The sequence below is a fragment of the Diabrotica undecimpunctata genome, chromosome 10, assembly GCF_040954645.1.
Source record: "Diabrotica undecimpunctata isolate CICGRU chromosome 10, icDiaUnde3, whole genome shotgun sequence".
NCBI classification, from domain to species: Eukaryota; Metazoa; Arthropoda; class Insecta; order Coleoptera; family Chrysomelidae; genus Diabrotica; species Diabrotica undecimpunctata.
In genome coordinates, this window is record NC_092812.1 from 39608726 (window position 1) to 39631627 (window position 22902).

Genomic DNA, 22902 nt, shown 5'->3' on the forward strand with positions numbered 1-22902 from the left:
AAAGAGCGAGAATTGATCAACATAATCAAAATGATAAAGGTCCAATACTTCGGTCATATAATGAGAGGACCTAAATATCTCTTGCTCCGGTTGATTATTCAGGGCAAAATCAAAGGAAAACGCTGGGTCTAATACTACTACTACTAAGGATTTCCACAGTTTTCACTGTCTTCCTTCACTCAACCGTTTTCTCCAATTTTCCCTGTCATTCCAGTCTCCATCTCGCAGGGTTCTTTTCTCCATAGCCTCGTCGATTTCATCTCTGAATGACCTTCGGGGTCTTCCTCTCTTTCTTCTTCCAATCGGGCTCCATTCTGTGATTTTATTTATCCAGCGTCCTCTGTCCGCTCTTCTGACGTGGCCGTACCAGGATAGTCTCTTCTCCTCTATATAGTCGATTATGTCTGATTGCACTCCCATTCTCCGCTTAATCTCTGCGTTTTCAATTCTGTCTCTTTTTGTAAGTCTACAGCTTCTCCTCAGGAGCTCCATTTCTACTGCTCTTATTCTACCTCTATTTCTCTTGTTTATTGTCCAGTTTTCGGACCCATATGTCAGGATACTTCTTATCAGGGTGTTATATTCTCTTTTTTGTCTTTATCGTAATGTTCTTATCCCACAACACTGAGTTTAGTTGTCTTATACAGTTTCTTGTTTGTCTCAGTCTGTTGTTTATATCTTCTTCTGTTGTTCCCTGGTTCGATATTATGGTTCCTAAATACTTGAATTTATCTGTTCCATTTATTTGTCTTCCCTCGTCTATCTCTAGGTTTCTCATATCCTTGTTTTCTGTTGTTAGGTATTCGGTTTTCTCTAAGTTTATTTCCATTCCGTTGTTTTTATATTCTTCTTCTAGTTTTCTGAGCATAAAGCTGAGATCTTCTTCATCTTGTGCGATGACTACTTGATCGTCGGCAAAACTTAAGGTGTATAGGTATTCGTCTCTTACTGGTATGCCCATTCCTTCGCACTTTCTCCTCCATGGTTTGAGTGTCTTTTCCAAGAATATTTTAAACAGAGTAGGGGACGTAGCACAGCCTTGCGAAGTCCTTTTGTCTTCTTAAATGGATTGTAGGCTTTATTTCCACATTTAATAGCTACTTTGTTTTCTTTGTATAGTGCTTTAACTGCTTTTATTAGTGTTTGTCGGATTCCGAGATCATTCATTGCTTCCCATAATTTGACTCTAGGTATTGAGTCATATGCTTTCTTTAGATCAACAAAGGCCAGATGGACCGGTCTACCTTTTGCCATTTTCTTCTCTATCAGTTGTTCTAATGTGTACGTATGATCTAGGCATGATTTTCCTACTGTGAACCCTGCTTGGTCTTCTCCAATTTTTCCTATTATTTCAGTTTCTAGTTTTCCTTTAATAATTTTCCCGTAAAGTCTACCTACCGACGATTTTATACTAATTCCTCTATAGTTTTCACATTTTTTCCTGTTTCCTTTCTTATGTATGGATGTGATGTATGCTTGTGTCCATTCCGCAGGTATTTCTTCTCCATTTAGTCCTCTTTCGAACATTCTATGTAGCATGCGGAATAACTTTTCCGTTCCGTTTTTAATTAGTTCGTTTGGTATTCCTCCGGGTCCTTTGGCTTTTTTGTTCTTCAATGTCTTGATTGCTCTCTTAACTTCTGCCAGGCTTATTTCTATCTGGTCGTATGCCCCATTTCCTGCATGTTCTATATTCTCTTCCTGAAATTGGTGACGGTTTTCTGTAAGTAGTTCTACGTAGTATTCTTGCCACTCGTTTTCACTAATTTTGCCGATCTGGGTTTTCTCTGTCTTATTTCGTTGAAGTGCTTTTAATATTCGCCATGATTCTGAATTTCTCGTTCCTCCGATATGTCGTTCTATCTGTGCATGCTTGTTCCCATCGTTCGTTCTTTTCATTTGTTACTCTTTTCTTTACCTCTCTGTTTTTCGCTCTATATATGTCTAAGTCTTCCTATTTTTTGGTATTTAGGTATTTTATGTGTAGTTTTTTCTTTTCTTTTATGCATTTCAATGTGTCTTCCCTTAATTTGATATTCTGATGGGTGTTCCTTTGGTCCTCTTCTCCAAGAGCTTCTAAGGCCGCTGACATCAGGCAGGTTTTTATGTGTTCATGCATTTCATCTAACGTGTCATATCTGAATTCTTCTAGTTTTTGGTCTAGTCTTCTTTTGTATAAATCTTTTATTGATTCTTCCTGCAATAGATGTAATTTGAGCCTCTTTTCGTTTATTGTCGTTCCCGTTGTAACAATCGATGTATGTTTTTGTTGTCATCATTATCTAGTTGAGTATTAAGATGGTATCTGTGTACCACCTCCATCCTGAATACTTTTGTGACGTTGTGACCGAGTTTGCTCGTTCTTTGGTTTTTTAGTTGGCTGTGGTCCACGTCCCAGCAGCCATTTTTGGCTTACCTTCTGGCTCAGTATTTGGAAGTGAGACAGAATCTGCGACTGGAGTCGCCCCTCTTATCATTTCCTTTGTATTTATATTTATATTCTCAGAAGAGTTATTCCTTTCTGAGACCTCTTCTGAGCGATCTCTTTTTGTTTTAATCTGCTGGCCATTTGTTCCCACAAGTTGGGACGAAAAACTATAACATACATCCCCTGTGCATGATGATTTTACATCTAGGGAATCTTATACCCCAAATTTAAAACATTTACATTTGAAGATGAGAAGTAAAGTTAAGCATATAGTAATACCCATCACAAGATGAAGAAAATATTTTTCAAACTAGTTTCGAAAAAATATTTTACTACACCAAAGGTATTCATTTTTGTATTTGTTACATTCTAACCTTCTAAATTTATATACTTTATAAATTATGATTTGTCTTGCTTTATTTAAGTAATTTGGTTTAGATTGAACTAATATGCTTTCTTGGTAGAAAATATTGATAAAATGGACACAATTCTAAATTTAATACTTGAGCTGCTTAAAACACAGTAAGGAAGGTTAAGATACTGAACTAAGCTTTCTCTCTCTCTAGTTCCATCCCTACTTGTGGAGAATTGGGCGTTTCTTGGTTAAAAGTGTAAGATTGCTGACTGGCCGAGTCAGCGCAATATACACTAAGACAGCTTAATTACAAATAATGGTTTGACCATGTACTATACACTTATACGTCACTCTAACAATGCAATTATGTTTTCAAACTTTGTATTGTCATCGGAGAGCTGCCATTCACGGGCCAATCAGCGCACCGATTGGCTCTCTGGCTAGAAAGTCCAAACAACTACGTCCTAATCCCAGAGAACAAAGAAATCTCGGATAAAATAACGAGTTCCAGTCAGAAGCCAGTTCGAGCTATACCTGGTAATTGAAGAATTCTAGATTCCACCAATCTGCCTTTTACTTCTCTTGCTATATTTTTGTTATTGATCATTTTTATACACTGTTCTTGTGATATTTTTACTCTGTAGATCATACGTGTTGCTATTTTATTATTGCATTATTTCGTTCTGACTTGTATTATTTCTAGCGATATCTCTTCTTGTAGACCATCTATATTTGTTATTTTATTATTGCATTTATTTGATTTTTGTATAATTCTTGTGGGAGACCTAGCACTCGAATTATACCCATTTACACTTTTCTATATTACTCCGAGTGATATTTCCCCCTGTTGGATACTAAACACTTGTTATATATACCCATTTATATTTTTCATGCTATTTTATTGTTTCTTTTGGGACATTGACATTTCTCCTGGAGATCAAACTCTTGACTATATTTTTGTGTACTCTGTTGTCGTGTTCAACCTCTGGCACTGCTAGACATTAGCCGATACACTGGTTACACGAGTTATTTACAAATCTTGTAACCTAATCTCGCAATAGATTCCTGTTGACGAATGTAACTTATCATTAACGTGCCTGTCGAGAGACATACGTTCGATTCTTATTCCAAAACAAAAGAAAATCATCATGGACACTAGATCCACTCGACGGTCAAAATCCGAAGACTGTTACAAGTTCGTAGGGCCCTGTGAGATCAGAGAATCCTCATCCACAGACCCTCGGGAACAGTATGCACATCCAACTATAAAAATTAGAAACAAATGCTCGTTTAATGAACCATTATTAAATTTTTATGGCTGCTTATTTTGGGGCAGTATATGAACTTTCATGCACTTGATTTCATAAACTTTAGGTGGTTCATACGGGGTCAAAACAGTCACATATCTCTTATTTTACTACTACTGCCATTAATAAATTTTTGGCTAGATGAACGAGAAATTAACATGAGTACTTTCGAACTGAAGGAGATCAGTATATGCACAGCTAGTTAAGTGGCCATAGGGATTCATAGAACCTCTAGGCTAGTGTGGGAATGTTGCGAAGAAATCGACAGACTGGCATGTAAGCGTCGCATTTTTATGAGTTTCAGGTATATACATATTTAAAAATGTTATCGTTTAAACACATAAACACCCTTTTCCGTTTGCCCTTTTTGTTAATTTCCAAGAAATCTTAATAGCATTCCTTGTTTTTTAGAGAAACGAGCAATATTTATGAATAAATAAATAATAGTAAGTATTGGAAAGATGAACGAATTGTGTAGTAGTATTTTATGATTGATTTCATGATAGTAATATTTTGAAGGCAGTCGACTATCGTCAGTCCAACAGTTATTTAACCTATCTGATAAATATCTCAACTAATCTAATAAATGTAAATGTATGTAAAATGTTTTTATTGGCCGACATCTGAATTTATTATTCATATTATCAACAATAGGAACATAACTGAATCTACTTGCTCTAGTTTACTGACAGTTTTCAAATTATTTTCGTGTATTTCGTGTATATAAGGTAAATGCAGCAAATGCATGCAGGTCAGTGTACTCGGAGCGTATCAACCTACTATAATTTTGCTTTGTGATTTCACAATGATAATATTGGGCTTTTACCTTTCAGGTAGACGAATCATCGCTGACAGGTGAATCTGATCATGTCAAAAAGGGAGAGTCTTTCGACCCGATGGTATTATCAGGTACTCATGTTATGGAAGGATCTGGTAAGATGTTGGTTGCAGCCGTCGGTGTTAACTCGCAGGCAGGTATCATCTTCACACTTTTGGGAGCAGCTGTGGACCAACAAGAAGCTGAAATAAAGAAAATGAAGAAGGGTAAGTTATTCGTCATATCGCCAGCATGTATATTTGGGTTCATATTTCCCCTCATCCTCTTAATTGTTTCTGAGGAGATTCTTGAGCTGCAAACCACTGATGTGATCTTAGGCTGTCCAGGAGTTACTTAAACTCGTACACACAATGATTGTGGATGGTACACGAAAAGACATCAAAAAAGCTAATAAAATAAACAATGAATGGTTTTGGCAATTACTCGAGAAAGCGTGGGAAATAAAATCAAAAAAAAATTACCTTCGGGGGAAGAACAAACATGTAATATTTATATATTTATATTGAGAAGACCGAAATACATAGGAAAACCGAAGAAGAAGGAGGTCATAACTTTAAATATAACAGTCATGGATTAATTAAGTAATAAATAATAAAAATGAGTTATCTAGCACAATAAATGCGGTGGAATCGATTCCATATAAAAGACAATGGAAGGGACAAAAATAAATATATAATGAAAGTAGAGAAAAGTATTAACGATACAATAACAATAATAAATGAAAATAAAGATTTAAACAAGGAACTCGTACATAAAGAAAAAAATTGAGGAAGGCAAACAACAGGGAGAAACAGAATGCTTGTGAAGCATCATGACGGAATATGTCAACAACGGAATAAGTACACAAGTTTGAAGAATAACCACTACGTAATTATAATTTGAATTTTGTAATAGACATCAACCATCTAGGGCGGATGAACGGAAAAACCAAATATATACAGAGTGCACCAAACATCTGGTTTTCTTTTATTATGGATAACTATGGAGTATATAAAAAAGTGTTTGTAATAAAATTTATGTTTATCAAAGTTCCTATATCCTATACTGACCACGTTACTAACCAGGACGTTTTATTAAGAATGCAAAAAGAAAAAGAGTTCTGAACCACAATAAAAACAGCGAAAGATATGGGTTGCTGCAATTAATTTTACAAGGAAAAGTAGAAGGAAAACGAGGACCTGGAAGACGAAGGATTTCCTGGCTGAAAAATCTACGTACGTGGTTCAACACAACAACCACAAATCTTTTCAGAGCAGCAGTTTGCAAAATACAGATTGCCGTGATAGACGCCAACATCCGAAACGGATAGGCACTACAAGAAGGAGATATCAAAGATGTCTACATTATTTTAGATTATACAGGGTCAGACAACAGAAAACGTAATGAACCAAGGACCTTGTGTTAATAAAGTTTTTAGTAATGAATCATGGTTGTGTATTTATAATGGAACACCGTATTTTCATTTTATTTTTCAATATAGTTCTTTTTTAATATGAAGTATAAGGTGTTGTAGGTCTAAAGTTAATACTTTTCTAAATATTTACTTTTATTGAGAAACATGGTAATATTTAAAGGGCTGTGGATTAGGTTTCCGTAAGTAATAAAAGTAATAGATAAGTAATAAAAATGTAAATGACATGTTAAGTGTCATTTTTAAACAATTTAATATCTTTGACATGTCCTACAATATATAATGTAATCACCATTTTCAAATACAAAATTTTCTCATTTTTTTTAAATAGAATACCGTGTATATTAGTATTGTATTTTGTAGGAAGTATTACAACCATTCTTTTGGTATCAGGTTATAAATACGTAGCATGTTTCGTTTTGTACAGTCTATTTCATGAATATACGACTGTTTTGAATTCGGTATGAAAGTATCTTTATTATAGGGGCATAGGGGCATAACAGTTTTAAATGTCATTACAAGATATTATCAGGAATTATATATAGCCGCCTGGAATCGTTTTCGGAGGAGATTATTGGTGAATACCAATGTGGCTTCAGACCAAAGAGGTCAACCATTGACCAAATACATATGTTAAGAGGTATACATGAAAAATGTGTTGAATATAACATACCTATTTACAACTTGTATATCGATTTCAAACAGGCGTTTGATGGAGTAGATCGACAAAAGATGTTAAAGCAACTATCTATGTTAGGGATACCCAATAAGTTGGTTAAACTTATACGAATGACTCTGGAGGGTTCCAAAGCTATGGTGAAAATAGATGGAGATATGACGCAGGCCTTTGATATTGAAAATGGAGTTAGACAAGGGGATGCCTTATCAACAACACTTTTTAATCTAACTTTAGAAGCTGTTGTTAGAAAACTGGATATAAACGGCTGTATTAATACAAGATCTATGCAAATATGCGCATATGCGGATGATGTTGCCATAATAAGCCGCAACAAAAGTGTATTAAGCGAAAAAGTTATAGAACTGAAACGAGAAGCTGCTACGTTTGGTCTATATATAAATGAAAGCAAAACAAAATATATGGAGTGCACAAAATCGAATGAACATGAGAATCTGAAGGTAGACAACCATACCTACAAATATGCCTCCACTTTTCCCTACCTAGGCTCAATAATAAATGACAACAATAACATCAGTCAAGAAATACAAGCACGGATTCTTAGCGGTAATAAGTGCTTTTATGCATACAAAGACTTAATGAAAAGTAAGTTACTGAATCGTGAGTCTAAGCTGAGAATCTACAAAACAGTAATTAGACCAGTGGTCACATATGGATGTGAAACGTGGACCCTCTCAACCACTGATGAAAATCAACTGAGAATATTTGAGCGCAAAATACTAAGGAAGATATTTGGACCAACCCAATGCAGCGATGGTTCGTGGAGAATTAAAATGAATCACGAGCTGGATGAACTAATGCAGAGCGCAGATATTGTCAGATTTGTAAAGTCACAAAGACTAAACTGGCTTGGTCACCTAGAAAGAATGCCAGATAATCGAGCTGTAAAAGTAGTCCAGAGATGGAAGCCCCAAGGAAACAGAACAAGAGGAAGGCCCCGTAAAAGATGGATAGACGACGTAGAGAGGGATCTTAAAACCATGAACATCAGGCAGTGGCGAAGGAAAGTATCCGACAGGGCAGAATGGAAGAACATTGTTAAGCAGGCCAAGACTCACAAAGGGTTGTAGCGCCATTAGAAGAAGAAGAGAAAGTATCTATTTAAATGGTAAATTGTGCTGAATTGTACAATAGTAAATTCTCCCAATTTTTAAAATACGGCTGTAAGTGATGATATTATGTACATTTATTTAGTAGAATATTCAATTAGTAGTGCCAAAACAAAACAAACTTACGAATTCTCTTATTCTCCTAATCTTCTAAAACTATTATCAACCATCGGATGATAAATTATAACAGGATTAACTGCTTCGATGAGACTCTTTACACATTTTTTTACACTTTTTCCCAATGCCTTGCCATGTTTCCAAGACTGCCTCCTCACAGTAACCCTTGTATCCAATATGGTTATCTTTGCATATCCCTCAAATATATTCAATTGGATTGATTGAATTGACAATGACAAGGTTTGGTTTTGCATGACTTTTAGTTAACGTTAGTGATTGAGGCTTAAAACAATACTGAGGAAATGTAATATTTTCATTCGTTAACCATTATTTTATTTTATGTACGGTCTAGGCGTTTGTTGGTTGCTTATTTAAAATTTTCGAATGGTAAGGAGCATTATCCAATACTATACCAGATGATTCATGTAAAGTTAGCAACATTTTTTCTTTCAATCATTTCACAAACATCTCCATTCATATTGTCATAATAATCGGCCGATTTTGATTGTGTTTTATGAATTTTATACTGTCTTGCCAAATTCGTTTTATACCGCCTTTAGCAAAAATCTATGTTTCGTCTAAATAAACAAAAGAAGAACATTCTTTTTTTTTTAATTTGTTAAAATTTTTATTCTTTTGTAAACGACAGGAGCTCTTCTACACAAAGCCTTTCTATTGTAAATCGCTTAAGTAGAACTCCGAAGATTTCTATTGGCAAATTCAGATTTTTATTTTAATCTGTAATTTCTAAAAATTGCAAGACAAAAGCAATAGAAACAGCAGAGCATAAACCCAAACTGTGGCTTAGCTATGTTGACGACACATTTATTATCTGGACGCATGGAGAAGAGAAACTTAATGGATTCCTACAACGCATTAACAATATTCATCCAAAAATACAGTTTACCATGGAACGGGAGAATAACCAACAACTTCCATTCCTAGATGTGTTAGTTATTAAGAAAGAAGACGGAAGCATAGGACATACAGTATACCAAAAACCAACCCATACTGACAGGTACTTACACGCAGACTCACACCATCATCATGCACAATTAAATTCGGTAATAAAAACCTTAATAACAAGATCTGAGAAACTGGCAGATGAGGACCATAAGAACGAAGAAATGCACAAAGTCAAAACAGCTCTAAGAAAAAATGGTTTTTCCATGTCCACGATTGAAAAAGCACAGAAATCCCGAAACAACAGCAAAGATCCAGAAAAAGAGGAAAAACCAGTCGGAAAAACTATCCTGCCCTATATAAAGGGTACGACAGACAAAATCAGCAGAGTTCTAAGAAAAAACAAAATAGAAACTATTTTTAACACCGACAGAAAAATCGCAACCATATTACCATCAGCAAAAACAAAAGTTGCATTGGAAAATCAAGGCGTATACAGAATCCCGTGTGAAGACTGCGATAAATCGTACATCGGACAAACAAATCTAAGGATACAGGTTAGACGCGAAGAACATCAAAACGCCATCGAAAGAAAAGAGAAAACTTCATCCCTAACACAACATGTCATAAACACAGGACACAAAATAGACTTAAATGGAACAACATCGAAAATAAGGCCAAACTTGTAATCAGGGAAGCCATAGAGATCGAAAAAACATCCGAAAAATTTAAATACCAGAGATGATGCCCAAAGACTCCCAAATACGTGGAAACCAATTCTGCAGAAGAACGTAGAAATTAAAATAGCGAAGAAGACCACGCCCACTCTGCGCACAGGACCAATCACAAGAAGCGCTACAAGATATTTAAACTCAGCGTGCAGCGACCGAGAAATCAGTTCGCCTGGAAGAAGCAGAACTAATCTGACCTTGACAATGGCAAGTGTGACCTTGCCGAAACGTCGCCAAAACAATGTTTTTTTTAAAAACCAAAACTATTTAATGCGGAGTCAAACCCGGAAAACAACTGAAACCACATATAGCTCCCGCGGAAATTTCAAATCCAATATATATATATATATATATATATATATATATATATATATACCTATATATATATATAGGTAAAAGTTTATGGTCGGTATGGTAGATAAGAATAGACAAAGATAACAATCATATTTCCCCTTGGTCTCCCCTCCATATTTCTTATTGACACTCATTGCCCATTAGTGAGACGATTAGTTCTGATCAGAGATATTTTACATATCTCTGGTTCCGATCCTAATATACCTCAGAAACTAGAGGTGGGTCGTTGACATTTTAAATATACAAATAGTACTTACATTACACATTATTAAATCGCGAATCGTCTAAATTGACATTTAAAAACATAAGTTTTTTCACTTTTCTTGTTAACCGTGTTCTGCTTTTATTTAAAATTAAACCAGATTTTGAACATGTGTTCACAAGGAACATATTTTGTTACAATACTACAATATTTTATGAATATAGTGGTTAAGTTAGGATACACATGTCGATGGTTTTTCCACCACTGTAATGGACAGTTCCAATCTCCGTTCGAATTTTTTTGTGGGTAATATATCATCAGACAAATACATGTCGACTTCTTTTATATCTCTCGATACAGGTGTATGTTTAGATGAGTCATGTCAAATTCATCAAAAATACACCATAGACTTAAGTCATCTTTATCAGTTTCTTTTTCTTGTACTGGTTGATTTTCAATAGTACAATCTTCTTTTTCTTTTTTTATAGAAGTAACCAGCTTCTTAACTCTTTCTTTTGTTTTTTTACCTTCATTTTTATCAGAAAATCCCTGCATTTTAAATCATTATTTGTCATTTACGAATCTACGGTTTCTCACTGGTAAGCCAACTAGTTGATGTTTGATTCAAAAAAACTACGTTTTGTGTAGACGGAAACAGAGGAGCAACGAACACTTTACGTCGACGAGGACGATTAGTTGATCTGAGAGACTACTACAAAACTAAAAATAACTCTTTCGGGACAGTGGACAGTCGGGCTATCGGTTAACGTTGAAAATAAAATAACTAGGTATTCTGCTTAATGAATGAGTTTCGATTTACGATTGATCTGCATTTTCGAAGGTGATGGATACTTCCATTAATAAAAATATTAGTTTAAAACAAAAGAAACAAATAGATATGGATTTAGTAAACCTATGCAAAGGCTCGTTTCATCCGTTTTCCATAGTTGAAGAACGAGCTTTTAAAAAGTTTGCAGGGTGGATTCCTGGATATAAACCGCCAACAAGAAAAACTTTATTCATTACTTCAGGAATGTTATATCAAAACTGAGAAAATTATTAAATGACAAGTTGTTAAAGATGTAGAAAATATCTGTATTACTACTGACCTCTGGAGTAACTGAGAGTTACATCGCATTAACAGCACAATATTTAACCGAAAATTTAGAAATTAAAACGGTTTTATTAGGCTGCTGCCATTTGTCTGGAAACGATAATTCAGAAAACATCGCTTTTGAAATTAGTGAAATTATTAATCAGTGGGGTCTAAAACGAAAAGTACATTTTGCAGTAACTGATAATGCCTCAAATATGGTCAAAGCTATTAAATATGTTTTATAATGAAAACATTTAAATTGTTTTGCTCATACGTTAAATTTATTGGTGGAGGACGCACTTAAATGCTGTCGTGTACAAATAGATAAAATAAAAAGTCTTTTCGACAATTCGGCAAAAAACACATTTCAAAAAAAGTACCTTATGTTCAGAAAGGCTTTTAAATATCAATTACAACATAACAAAGTTCCCAAACGGCCAATCCAAGACGTGGAAACTAGGTAGAACTTCACCTATTACATGTTAAAAAGAATGACCGAGTTAGAAGAGGCAATCCGTTCCACATTGGTATTAGTTAATACAGACTTAGACTTAGACCAAATCTAAATAATGAAGACTGGATTATTTGTTCTAAACTTTCCCAAATTTTACGGCCTTTTAAAGAAATAACAAATACAATGAGTGGCCAAAAATAATTGAAGGGTAGTTCAGTGATTGTTATGGTACGCTGTCTGCAAGAATTTTGCAATAAAATTTTAGCAAACGGTAACCTTACATCCATAGTATCCGACGTAGTACAATTACTAATATAGGGTTTATCAAAAAGATTTAGAGGGATAGAACAGAGTGGCACATTGTCATTATGTACATTTATGGATTCACGATTTAAAGTGCAGGGATTTTCTGACAAAAATGAAGCTAAAAAAACAAAGGAAAGAGTTAAGAAGCTGGTTACTTCTATAATTCTAAGTAAAATTGTGGCATCATCATCATCATCCAGCCCCATTTTGACATCCATTGTTGGATATAGGCCTCCTCCAAACGTCTCCAGTTCTCTCTATCTCTAGCTGCTGCAATCCAGTTTGTTTCTATTCTCCTTAGGTCGTCGGTCCATCGGGTGGGTGGTCTGCCACGACTTCGCTTGTCGGCTCTTGGTCTCCACTCCAATAATCTCTTCGTCCATCTTCCGTCTTCCATTCTAGCAACATGTCCAGCCCACCTCCACTTTTGTTTATTGATTCGCAGTATAATATCGTCTACGCCAGTTCGTCGGCGTATCTCCTCATTTCTCACGCGATCTTTCAAGGTCAGGCCCAGCATTGATCTCTCCATTCTCCATGATTATCTTAGAACATTGTTCAAATGCTAAAAAGACAACAGGTCAAATAAAACCAATAAGTTTGGCAACGTTGAATGTCCCATGTATTTTCGGCGATATTTAAAGGGCGGACCTAATATTCTCTTTTTAAACAGGTGTTTCTCACTCCATCTCACGTAAGGTCCATACCGACCATAAACTTTTACCTACACTGTATATATATATATATATATATATATATATATATGTATATATATATATATATATATATATATATATATATATATATATATATATATATATATATATAGTGTGGCCCATTTAGATTGGAAACACCTCTATAAAATTTGAAGTTGTTTACCGATTTTAACCAAATTTTTTTTTTAATGTCGTGTAATAAATGGTCTATTGCGGGACAAAATATGAAATATTTAGTTAAATTTTCAGGGCATTCTACGATACTTTTTCTTCGTCGAAAATGGAGAATGTGTATTAGCGATTTTTTTATTAAAAAAATTTCTACCCCACTGGATTTAGAGTGGCTTCAAATAGCTATGACAAAAATTTCATTAAGATATATTTATTAATAACAAACTTATGACAACTTAAAATTTTAAAACTCACTAAGAAAAAAGCACTCTGTATTAACAGAAACATGGAAACATTTTAGTTTAAATCCTAGTTGCCTCTACCAATCCACCATCTAATTGGATACATTTGTCGTAGCGTTTATGAATATTTCTAATTACATTTCTTAGTTGTTGGGGAGTAATTTCTGCACATGCCTGTCGAATTCTTGCACGAAGTTCGTTTACATCTCTTGCACGGGTTTGGTAAACTTTTTGTTTGATAACTCCCCAGAGAAAGAAGTCTAAAATTGTGAGATCTGGAGATCTGGGTGGCCAATCTATCAACGGACTACCCCGACCTATCCAACGGTTCGGAAAATTTTCACTTAGCAATTAGTTACTGGCAATGAGTATCATAGTTTTTTACTAGACTAGTTGCCTGGGTTGTTAAAGGATGTTACCTTAGGAATTAGACGAAACATATGGTTTCAACTTGACGGAATACCACCGTATCGTACAATTAATGTTAAAACTAACCAAGATCACTTCATTGGACTATTTTTCGGGGGTACATCAAGAATATAGTATGCAACGACGAACCAACAACACGAGTTAATATGAAAATTCGTATACAAAATACCTTTCCCAAAGTTGCACTTGAAATTCTACAAGACGTTCAACAGTCCTTTATCAACCGTATACGACTGTCAATAATGCATTATGAATATAGGTTATCGGTTAGGTAAATATTATTTTGTAAGATAATGAGTTAAATTCAACTAATCGTTACTAGCATACGTTTTATTTAATGTTTCATATTTTGATTTATGTTTATAAAATTAGATTATAATGTTTATAATTTTGTTTGCTATATATTAGTAGGTACACATTTATCAATAAAATGCATTAATAAAAAATCTGCAAAAACATAAAATCTGTAGTCTGTAGTCCTGTATCTTTTTAAATATCTACAAAATGAAACACGCTAGGTATATACAACCTCATATTAAAAAAAAGGTAAGGTATATTTTCTACAAAATATTATACTAATATATAGAGTGTTCTATTTAAAAATAACGAGAAAATTTTGTATTTGAAAATAGTGATCACACTGTATATTGTATGGTTAGATGTCAAATATATCATACAGGACGTTCCCATTAAAAAAAAACACAAATTTGATCATTCCGTTATTCTGACTGATCCTGTATAATCGAAAATAATTTTAAATTATAGATCTCTTTAATATACATCAGGTTTGTTATATACTACTTAGTGTTTAGCCGTAACAAAACAAAACCAGAGGCTTGGAGTATATAGCTATACCTATATATATATATATATATATATATATATATATATATATATATATATATATATATATATATATATATATAGGTATATAAGGTAAAAGCAGTAAAGGTATAGCTTGCAAAAAGAATGAATAAAAAGATATAAAGAGAGGGATGAAAACTATATACGTATTTGTGACTTATTGGTGTTACTGAATATTTTATATGAGAATAAACCACAATAAATTAAGTGAAAAACTTAACACAAGAAAATAGTTTCTGAACATTATTTTTGTTAGTTCTGAGATTTGAGTCTTCTAACATTAATGCCATTGCTCCTGCAGTAATAATTTCACAAGTTAACTTCACCTATTTTAAATTGGTAGCACCGTACTGATGAAGATCAAAAATCAGAAATACGTATTTATGGTTGCCTTTAAACTGCTATTCGTTTTTTTCATCGTTTTGGCGCGCTCTGCTTTTACTTGATGAAAAAAACTTGAGCTGATGCTGAAATATAAATAAAATGAAATCTGAACTGTTAACAAAATTCAGAAATAAACAAAATCTTTTATTTTGTAAGAGAAACGGGACAGACATTGGATAACTAACGAACATTTATTTTGAGAAATTGTATGTACATGTACAATTATTTATGCACTAAAAGACGACACAATGCAATGCAACGCCTTAATGTAGGCTATCATAAATACAGGTTGAAGACGAGAAGAAAACTAAGTGCATGATCATGACTAAAAATAAGCAGATGCTCACTTCGACTGGTTATTGAAGATATTGTAATTGAGAGCGTGGATACCTACAAATACTTGGGAACGTGGATACCATTAAACGTAGACCAAATCAAAGAAATCAAGAACTTACTGAAACAGTACGTACCTCATTTAGTTTCTATGGTGTCGAAATATACAGTTAGAGCTAGGCCTAAGGATACTTCGTTGTTACGTGTTCTGAACTATTCTTTATGGATTGTATGCGTGGATACTAAACTAAATGCATATAAATAAGCTGACCGTCTTTGAATTTTGGTTTTACAGAACAATTCTACGAATATCATGGATTCAAATGGTGTCAAACATGGAAGTAACTAGAAGGATAGGAAATGAAGCGGAAATATTTCGAAAAAAATAAAGCGACGAAAACCTAAGTCGGTACTTAGAACATGTTTGAGGTTTGAGGTTTCCATATTCATTATGCAAAGCAAAATTCGAGGAAAGCGAAATATGGGAAGACGAAGAATATCCTGGCTTAAAATCATGAGGGAATGAAGATTTCCAACCTTCGATAGAAGATGACACTTGGAGAAGAAGAAAAGACGAAGGTATTTACTAGAGAAATAATAAAATAAAACTGCAGCTTTCTCTTTTTAAGGACTACCTTGACTAACATCTGAGCGAATGGTCATTATTGATTTATATCCTGTTATATCCTTTTGGACGAATTTGTTATATCAATTCCTGGACATCCTAGTTAAGATTGTATTAAGTTGCTATATTCAAATATATGAAGCTCAATAATATCCTCAAGTATTTATAATTAAATAGACTATGCTTATATACTTGCATAAAGATCTTTAGATGTATTATCATTGTTAGTTGCACATCCCCTTGAGTGTACCTATGTAACAATTTTTATCCGTTTGCCGATATACATTTACATTGTTACACAACATACTCACACAATTAGACATTTTCACCAGCATTTGTTATTTTGAAATGTCATAGTTTTGCCTAACAATAAATAATTTACAGTTTGAACTACAAAATAGAAATTGGGATTGTGCATTCATTAAAAATCTCTCACTGTTTGATCTTTTCACTGAATTCTAACTACATAAACACATCTAAGACAGAATCTTCTACATGGTTTTCTTAAATACACATAGTAAGGAACTCTTCGTCCAATAATGTACTAAATTTATTCGAGAAATCGAGTCTTAAAAATTTATTTTTATTGGGAAACTTGTATATCAAAAACGTTGAAACCACTCAATACATCCACTATAATAATGCATAAAGATTCGACTTAAACCATCTCTTTACAAATATTCTTGCATCTAACGTTAACCAAAAAATTCGAAAGTAAACTTAAAAACTATTCTAAATCTGTTAAAAAAAGCAACCAAGTCGGTCCTCATGTTATTCACAATTAGACACGAATACTAGCCAATACAATCACGTTCGATAGACTTACTTTAATATCCATATAGAGAAAAAATTAAAATGCGTAAACATATGTGTACTGAAAGAAAACAGCCCGGACTTAAACTGCAACAACTACATAAAGTCATTGGTAGAAAATTGGAACTTAAAATAAATTTTAGAAGAAAATATGTCATAAATAGTGAAGGCATGAGGTTAGCCTAATTAAGTTGTAAATTAGAATAACGAGCAAGGTATATCGTATATATTATATAATATCAGGCACTTATTGTAGAATAATACAAAAATCCCAACAATATAAAAATTAAAAATGTACATCATACACCCAATATTCCTTTTTGGATATGAAACTTAAAAACTAACGGACCGTCAAAGCAGAATATGGGACATATAAATATAAATGCACATTACAAGAAAGGATAATAGCCAAGAAATCAAGCTCATACGAGAAGTTAAATCTTTAAGGAAAATACGTAAAATAGTTTAAGAAAACCCTAGAATAAAGACATATATAAGAGTTTGCATGGAAAAAAGAATTGTTATATAGAAGTAGAATTATATAATTAAAACATACACAACATTATACATTGCAAAGCAAAACTAAGGACTTTCTGCTACTATGAAGGTAATTATCAGATTAGTGAAAATCTGTAAATTCATATTACATATTAACGTGTAAAATCAGTTTTCATGTATGAAAATGAACGTGTTAAGAAAATGACTAACCAACAAAACATCTATATGATAAAAAATTGTTTTTTAATAGTTTATAATTATTATAAACTAAGAAAATAATACTCAAAATGAATAGTCATTGTTTTATACTGTAAAAAAAGCAGAAATAAAACCGGGTTATCTAGGATTAGCTATACAGTACAATAATACAATACTCCAATTGGCTGTAGTACGACCGGTTTATAACAGATATTCTTCCAGAAAAAAGAAGTGTTAGCTATGAAGTTTAAGGAAACCCTGTTGAGATATGTCATTAATGTACAGACTTTAAATCCCCTATTTTTTCATCCTTTAGGTTATTTTGTATCCGATATGTCTGATTCCTCTCTATAAATCGTAAATGTTGTGATTGGTACACAATAATTTAATGTCATAAATTTAAAATTTAAATAAACCCAACTCTGACAAAATTAATTTATTTATATGAAAACACTAACACATACAGATTGATATGGTAAGAAGAATATGGTATTCAGTAAGAATAATTAATTTGAAGAAAACTAAGATTGTGATAATATAAGGTTGGTTTTAATATCTTGGTATGTTTCCTCATGTTTCTTTGCGACTTCACAGGATTATAATTGCAAAACATTTTATACTTTCGGTTATAATTTTCGCTTTTCGATTTAAAATTGTCTACAATTTGTCAGTATATTTATTACACAATAATTTTGCTGTCCAACATGCAGACGATAGTAACTTGTGTAGATATTACAGTATTAATTATAATAAAAAAGAAAAGAAACCCAAGTGAATGAAGAAAATTTTCAAGAAACAAATTAGTATAGTCATACACATTTGAGTCGTACATAGGTGGTCGTACCATCCGTGGATACACTCTATAAAACAACCCAAAGTAAGGAATTGTAGATTTTAGGTAAAAAGCTCCCTTGATCCTATAAAATTTTCCATAACAATACCTAAAAATCTTTTGTGTATACCATATTCTGTCTCGCTAGAAATTTTTAGGTTGTCCCACGAGAAACTAGGGAATGGGTGACCACTTCCGGCAAAGCACCTTTACCTGGATGAAGGCTAATGTAACCTGGTTATCGCCTGATACCCGTAATTGAACCGTCCTTAGCATCCTAGCGACCAATCATGACCTCCCCCGCGACAGGGTCTCTTGGCCCTTGGAGGGTAAAGTACGGGATTTTCGCCTCTAGATTGAGACTGGGAACTGTTCCATAAAAAATGTTGAATTTTAAGTTTGACATAAGTTACTTCATTGGTCGGTGATCTGTTAAAATAACCATCCCTGTTCAGTAAGTAGTCGCTCCATTTCGAAATGCTCCATAACATTGCTAAGTTTTTCTACGGTTGGATAGTTCATTTCGTTTTTATTTAAAGTTCTACTGGCATTTCTACTAGTTCATCGTTACCATTTCGTAAAATTGCTATTAGTTCTATGTTAAACATCTGTCCTTTGTATAAATTTCTTTGTATCTGATAAATATGGTAATTGCATATAATAGGTGCGTTTGATAATAAAGCTTTTAATGTTTCAAATGCTTGTTGACATCCATCTGTCTATTTCCATTTTACATTTTTTCTTTATAATTTATTTAATGATTTGTGAATCTTTGTAAATTGGTTAATGTTTTTCCTGTAGTAGTTCAAAAACCCTACGACTAGTTCCTGGATCGGGCGCTGTATGTTTACTTAACATTTTGTGACATAAATATGGGTCTTTCTTTATAACTTCGCGCTTATCCGGATTTAATTTTAAATTTAACGTTCTTATCTCTCTAATCCTTTTCCCAGATTTTGGTTGATATGTCAAACCATTTGCAAAAGTAGTACTTAAAAATATGTACATACACATATTTTCATAATTTAAATTCTCAAATTGTGTAGACGTAACCATATGCAAATTTTGCGTATCCTAGCGCCCGTATTCTAGATACTAACATTCGTAATGAAATAATATATATGTACATAAATAAAATCTATTTTCCAATTTCTCACCTACGAGCATTCTTAAATTACCTTCGCATTCGCCTCCAGCATAAACAACATGGATACTCGATAAAATTAATAGTGATCGAAAGGCTAGATACGTTTTGGTTTGACAGGAAAATTCGTTAATAAAAAAATTATCGAAACAGAGTATTCAAAAATGGAAAATATACTCCCACTTTAATTTTGTTACATTAGTCACAAAATCGTTTTTCAATGTGTAAACTGACACTTGTATGTACATTGTTTGGATCGAGTTATATCTAATTTTCTCTCTAAAGTCTCCCTGTTTTTTATCATGTAGCATGTAAGGCATAGTTTCGCGGCCAAGGCATAGTTTTCATGAGCCGAGCGGATCCGAGCTTTATTTCTTACAAGAAGAGTACAAAAGGTACGTTCGTTTATCGAGAGAACAGTGTACTGAAACGTTTTTTTCGGGGTCGTAGATCAATGTGTGGTCACTGCTCCATACCAAACGTTTTAGTACACTCTTCTCGCTGTAACTGAGATACCTATAGCTGTTATACTAATTTTGCGAACACGGTCCTATTATAGTAGGTTCTTCAGATCGCTCTCGTGTCTAGCGTGGCCACTAAATAAGATACAGAATAAGACTAAATAATATACATGAACTATTAAAATATAAAACGATATTTTATTTTAAATATATGTCATACCTCAATTTTAAATAAAATAATAGTAAATAGTAATTTATCTCAATGTTTCTATCACTTGTCAATATCTATTTTTTGTAGCTAAAAATATAAAGCAAAAGAAACTTCTTGTTTTATTAAAATTTATTTCTTTAATCTATTATATTAATTTATTATATAATTACATAGAGACTAAATGAAAAATTCGCGCGTATTCGTAAACCGGCAAGATCAAAAGAGATTTACTAAACAAATAACCATTTTTTTTTAGATAATATAGAACTCAATTTCTTTAAAATTTTTGCAGCACATTTTAAATTCGGTATTGATTTCGTCATTGTTATTGGAGTTTTTATTTATGTTATTATATATATGTCTGACAAGACGATGTACGGTGGACGCCTACGCAGAAATGCATGGCACCTTAAGAAGAAGAAGAAGATTTATGTTATTTGGGGCATGCCAATGATTAGAACGTGCATTTGGGTTTGTACCCTGAGATATGCCCGGTGATCTATAAGCGATACTATGTGTCAACAGGCAACGACGAGAGCTGGTATCAAATGAGACATAATAACGACTGCAAGGGGTAATGATGTACACCACATGTCTAAATCTAAATACCACCATATCAGTACAAATTAACATTCCATATTTGACGCATCTGATGCCATAGTTTTTGTTACTACTTCCGGTTTCACCGGAAATACTCTCAACTTATTTAATTTAATAAGGTTCTGCAACGGTTTTCTTGTGGCATGTCCAATTTAAATATTATGTTTATATGGGATGAAGCCACAATTGATTTTAATGATCAATACATTTTTAACTACAAAAGTTGTCGTTTCGATTTCAGAAATCGTTCTCAACAAAAGATTATTTAGAATTTTGTTGAAAAGAATATATAACCGCCAAAGTTGTTTACGGGGTTATGTTATTTCACAAAATTGAAAATTGACACACTGGCCGCGGTGTTCTAGGCAACAGCCATACTTTGGCTGAAAAGATATAAGGGTGGGTTTTTTGCCATATGGAACTTCAAATTATGATTATTTTAAGTGTTCTGCATTATTAATATGTATTATAAGAGTTTGTGTGTGAGAGAGCGTTCGTGTATTGTGTACATGTGTTGTGTTGTTGTCCTCCTCTATTGTTGGTATATTCTCGTTGTTGACTTCTTTCAGTATTGTAAATCAAAGCCTGCTATGTTCTGGCGATGAGTTTGCTACACATTTTTCTTCATTTTGTAGGATGAGGGCTGCTTCTTTCATTTTTCTAATTTTCATGTCTGTTTCTTTTATATTTACATCGTTGTGTAAGTACACATGATTCAAAACTAAAAGTTACCACCGTTTTACTGCTTTCTTATTTTGCTTGTAATTACAGATTTATAGTTTTATATATTCTATTTTTGATCCCGATGCTCCGTTTCCATTCTTATATATTTCCATACAGTATTGGTTTCAAGTTGTTGGATATTTCTAGTTTGTTCTATAGTGACTTAAATTTTTATATATGTTTATTTTTTGCTCATAATCTACAACCATATCTTTCGGATAACGTCATGCGACTTTTTAAGATCGTTAATTGAGAAATGATATGTTCATAAAATATTTTAAAATATTAAATCGAGACTCTTATTGTGAATTAGTGACTGAATTACTGATCATTCTAAAACTGGCCAAAAATAACAAAAGAATCCATACGACAATATTTTAAAAAAATATTTCATTGTTCCCAGACACTCGCCAGTCGTAAACTTTTGTTTCGTTTATTACCCTATAAAATATGCGGGTATTTTTAGTCTGGGCTGCTTGCAGGTCACCGAAAAATGATAAATAAAAATAATCCTTACCAAAAAATCTTATTTTTTAGTGTTTTCATTCACATCTTATAATATAAGTAGGATTACATACTTAAGGGTCCACAAACTTAAGAATAATTTTAAAATCTTTATTTAATTCTTTAAATTAAAATCTATTTGACGCTCCCATAAAAAATGTTTTGTTATATAATACATAGCTTATAAAAATCTTGCTGGTAACAAAAATAGAGATTATAACCAAAATAGATGAAGGAAATATAACTACAACTTCAGTATAGAAAACATAGTAAATGATCAAAACTGATTTTAGTCCTCTAATGATAATGTTGACTTAATATAAGAATGTTTTCAAAACGATAATTTCACAAGTAAAAGGAGGAAACAAAACTCACAAAATACGAAAACAAAGGAGTACTGAAGCCAAAGTTACTAAAAAGGATGCGGTCCGTTATAATTAGAATTTGTTAATACTAGAAATATATTTTGTGGTTTGTATCTTAAATAAAAATATATTTTTATTTAAATGTATTATATACACGTTATCTGAAACTTTTATGAAGATTTTTTTATTTATTAAAGTATTAGTCTTTTTTTATTAAATTGCATGATTACATAGTTATGCCACTATACAGAGTTTATAGTACTCTGTATTACAACCTACATTTTTCATAAAAAAATATGCTTTTAAAATCCAATTATGACAGTTGAGTTTAATATATATATTTTTCACTCTTTGCGTAACTTCCTTCGGTCTGAATTTTTGGTGGGCCCTTATGATAGCTATAATCCTCTTTATATTTATATATACATATACATATATACATATATATATATATATATATATATATATATATATATATATA

At 32.8% G+C, this 22902-nt stretch overlaps 1 protein-coding gene across 8 annotated transcripts in view; it reads left to right on the forward strand.

Annotated features, from left to right (window-relative positions):
• LOC140452233 (plasma membrane calcium-transporting ATPase 2-like) overlaps positions 1 to 22902 on the forward strand; it is a 417554-nt gene that overhangs the window by 319468 nt on the left and 75184 nt on the right. For all 8 annotated transcript variants that reach the window (XM_072546364.1, XM_072546367.1, XM_072546365.1 and 5 more), the window contains one exon: positions 4924 to 5134. In XM_072546364.1, the coding sequence (XP_072402465.1) occupies positions 4924 to 5134 (211 nt within the window). The remainder of the gene's footprint in view (positions 1 to 4923; positions 5135 to 22902) is intronic.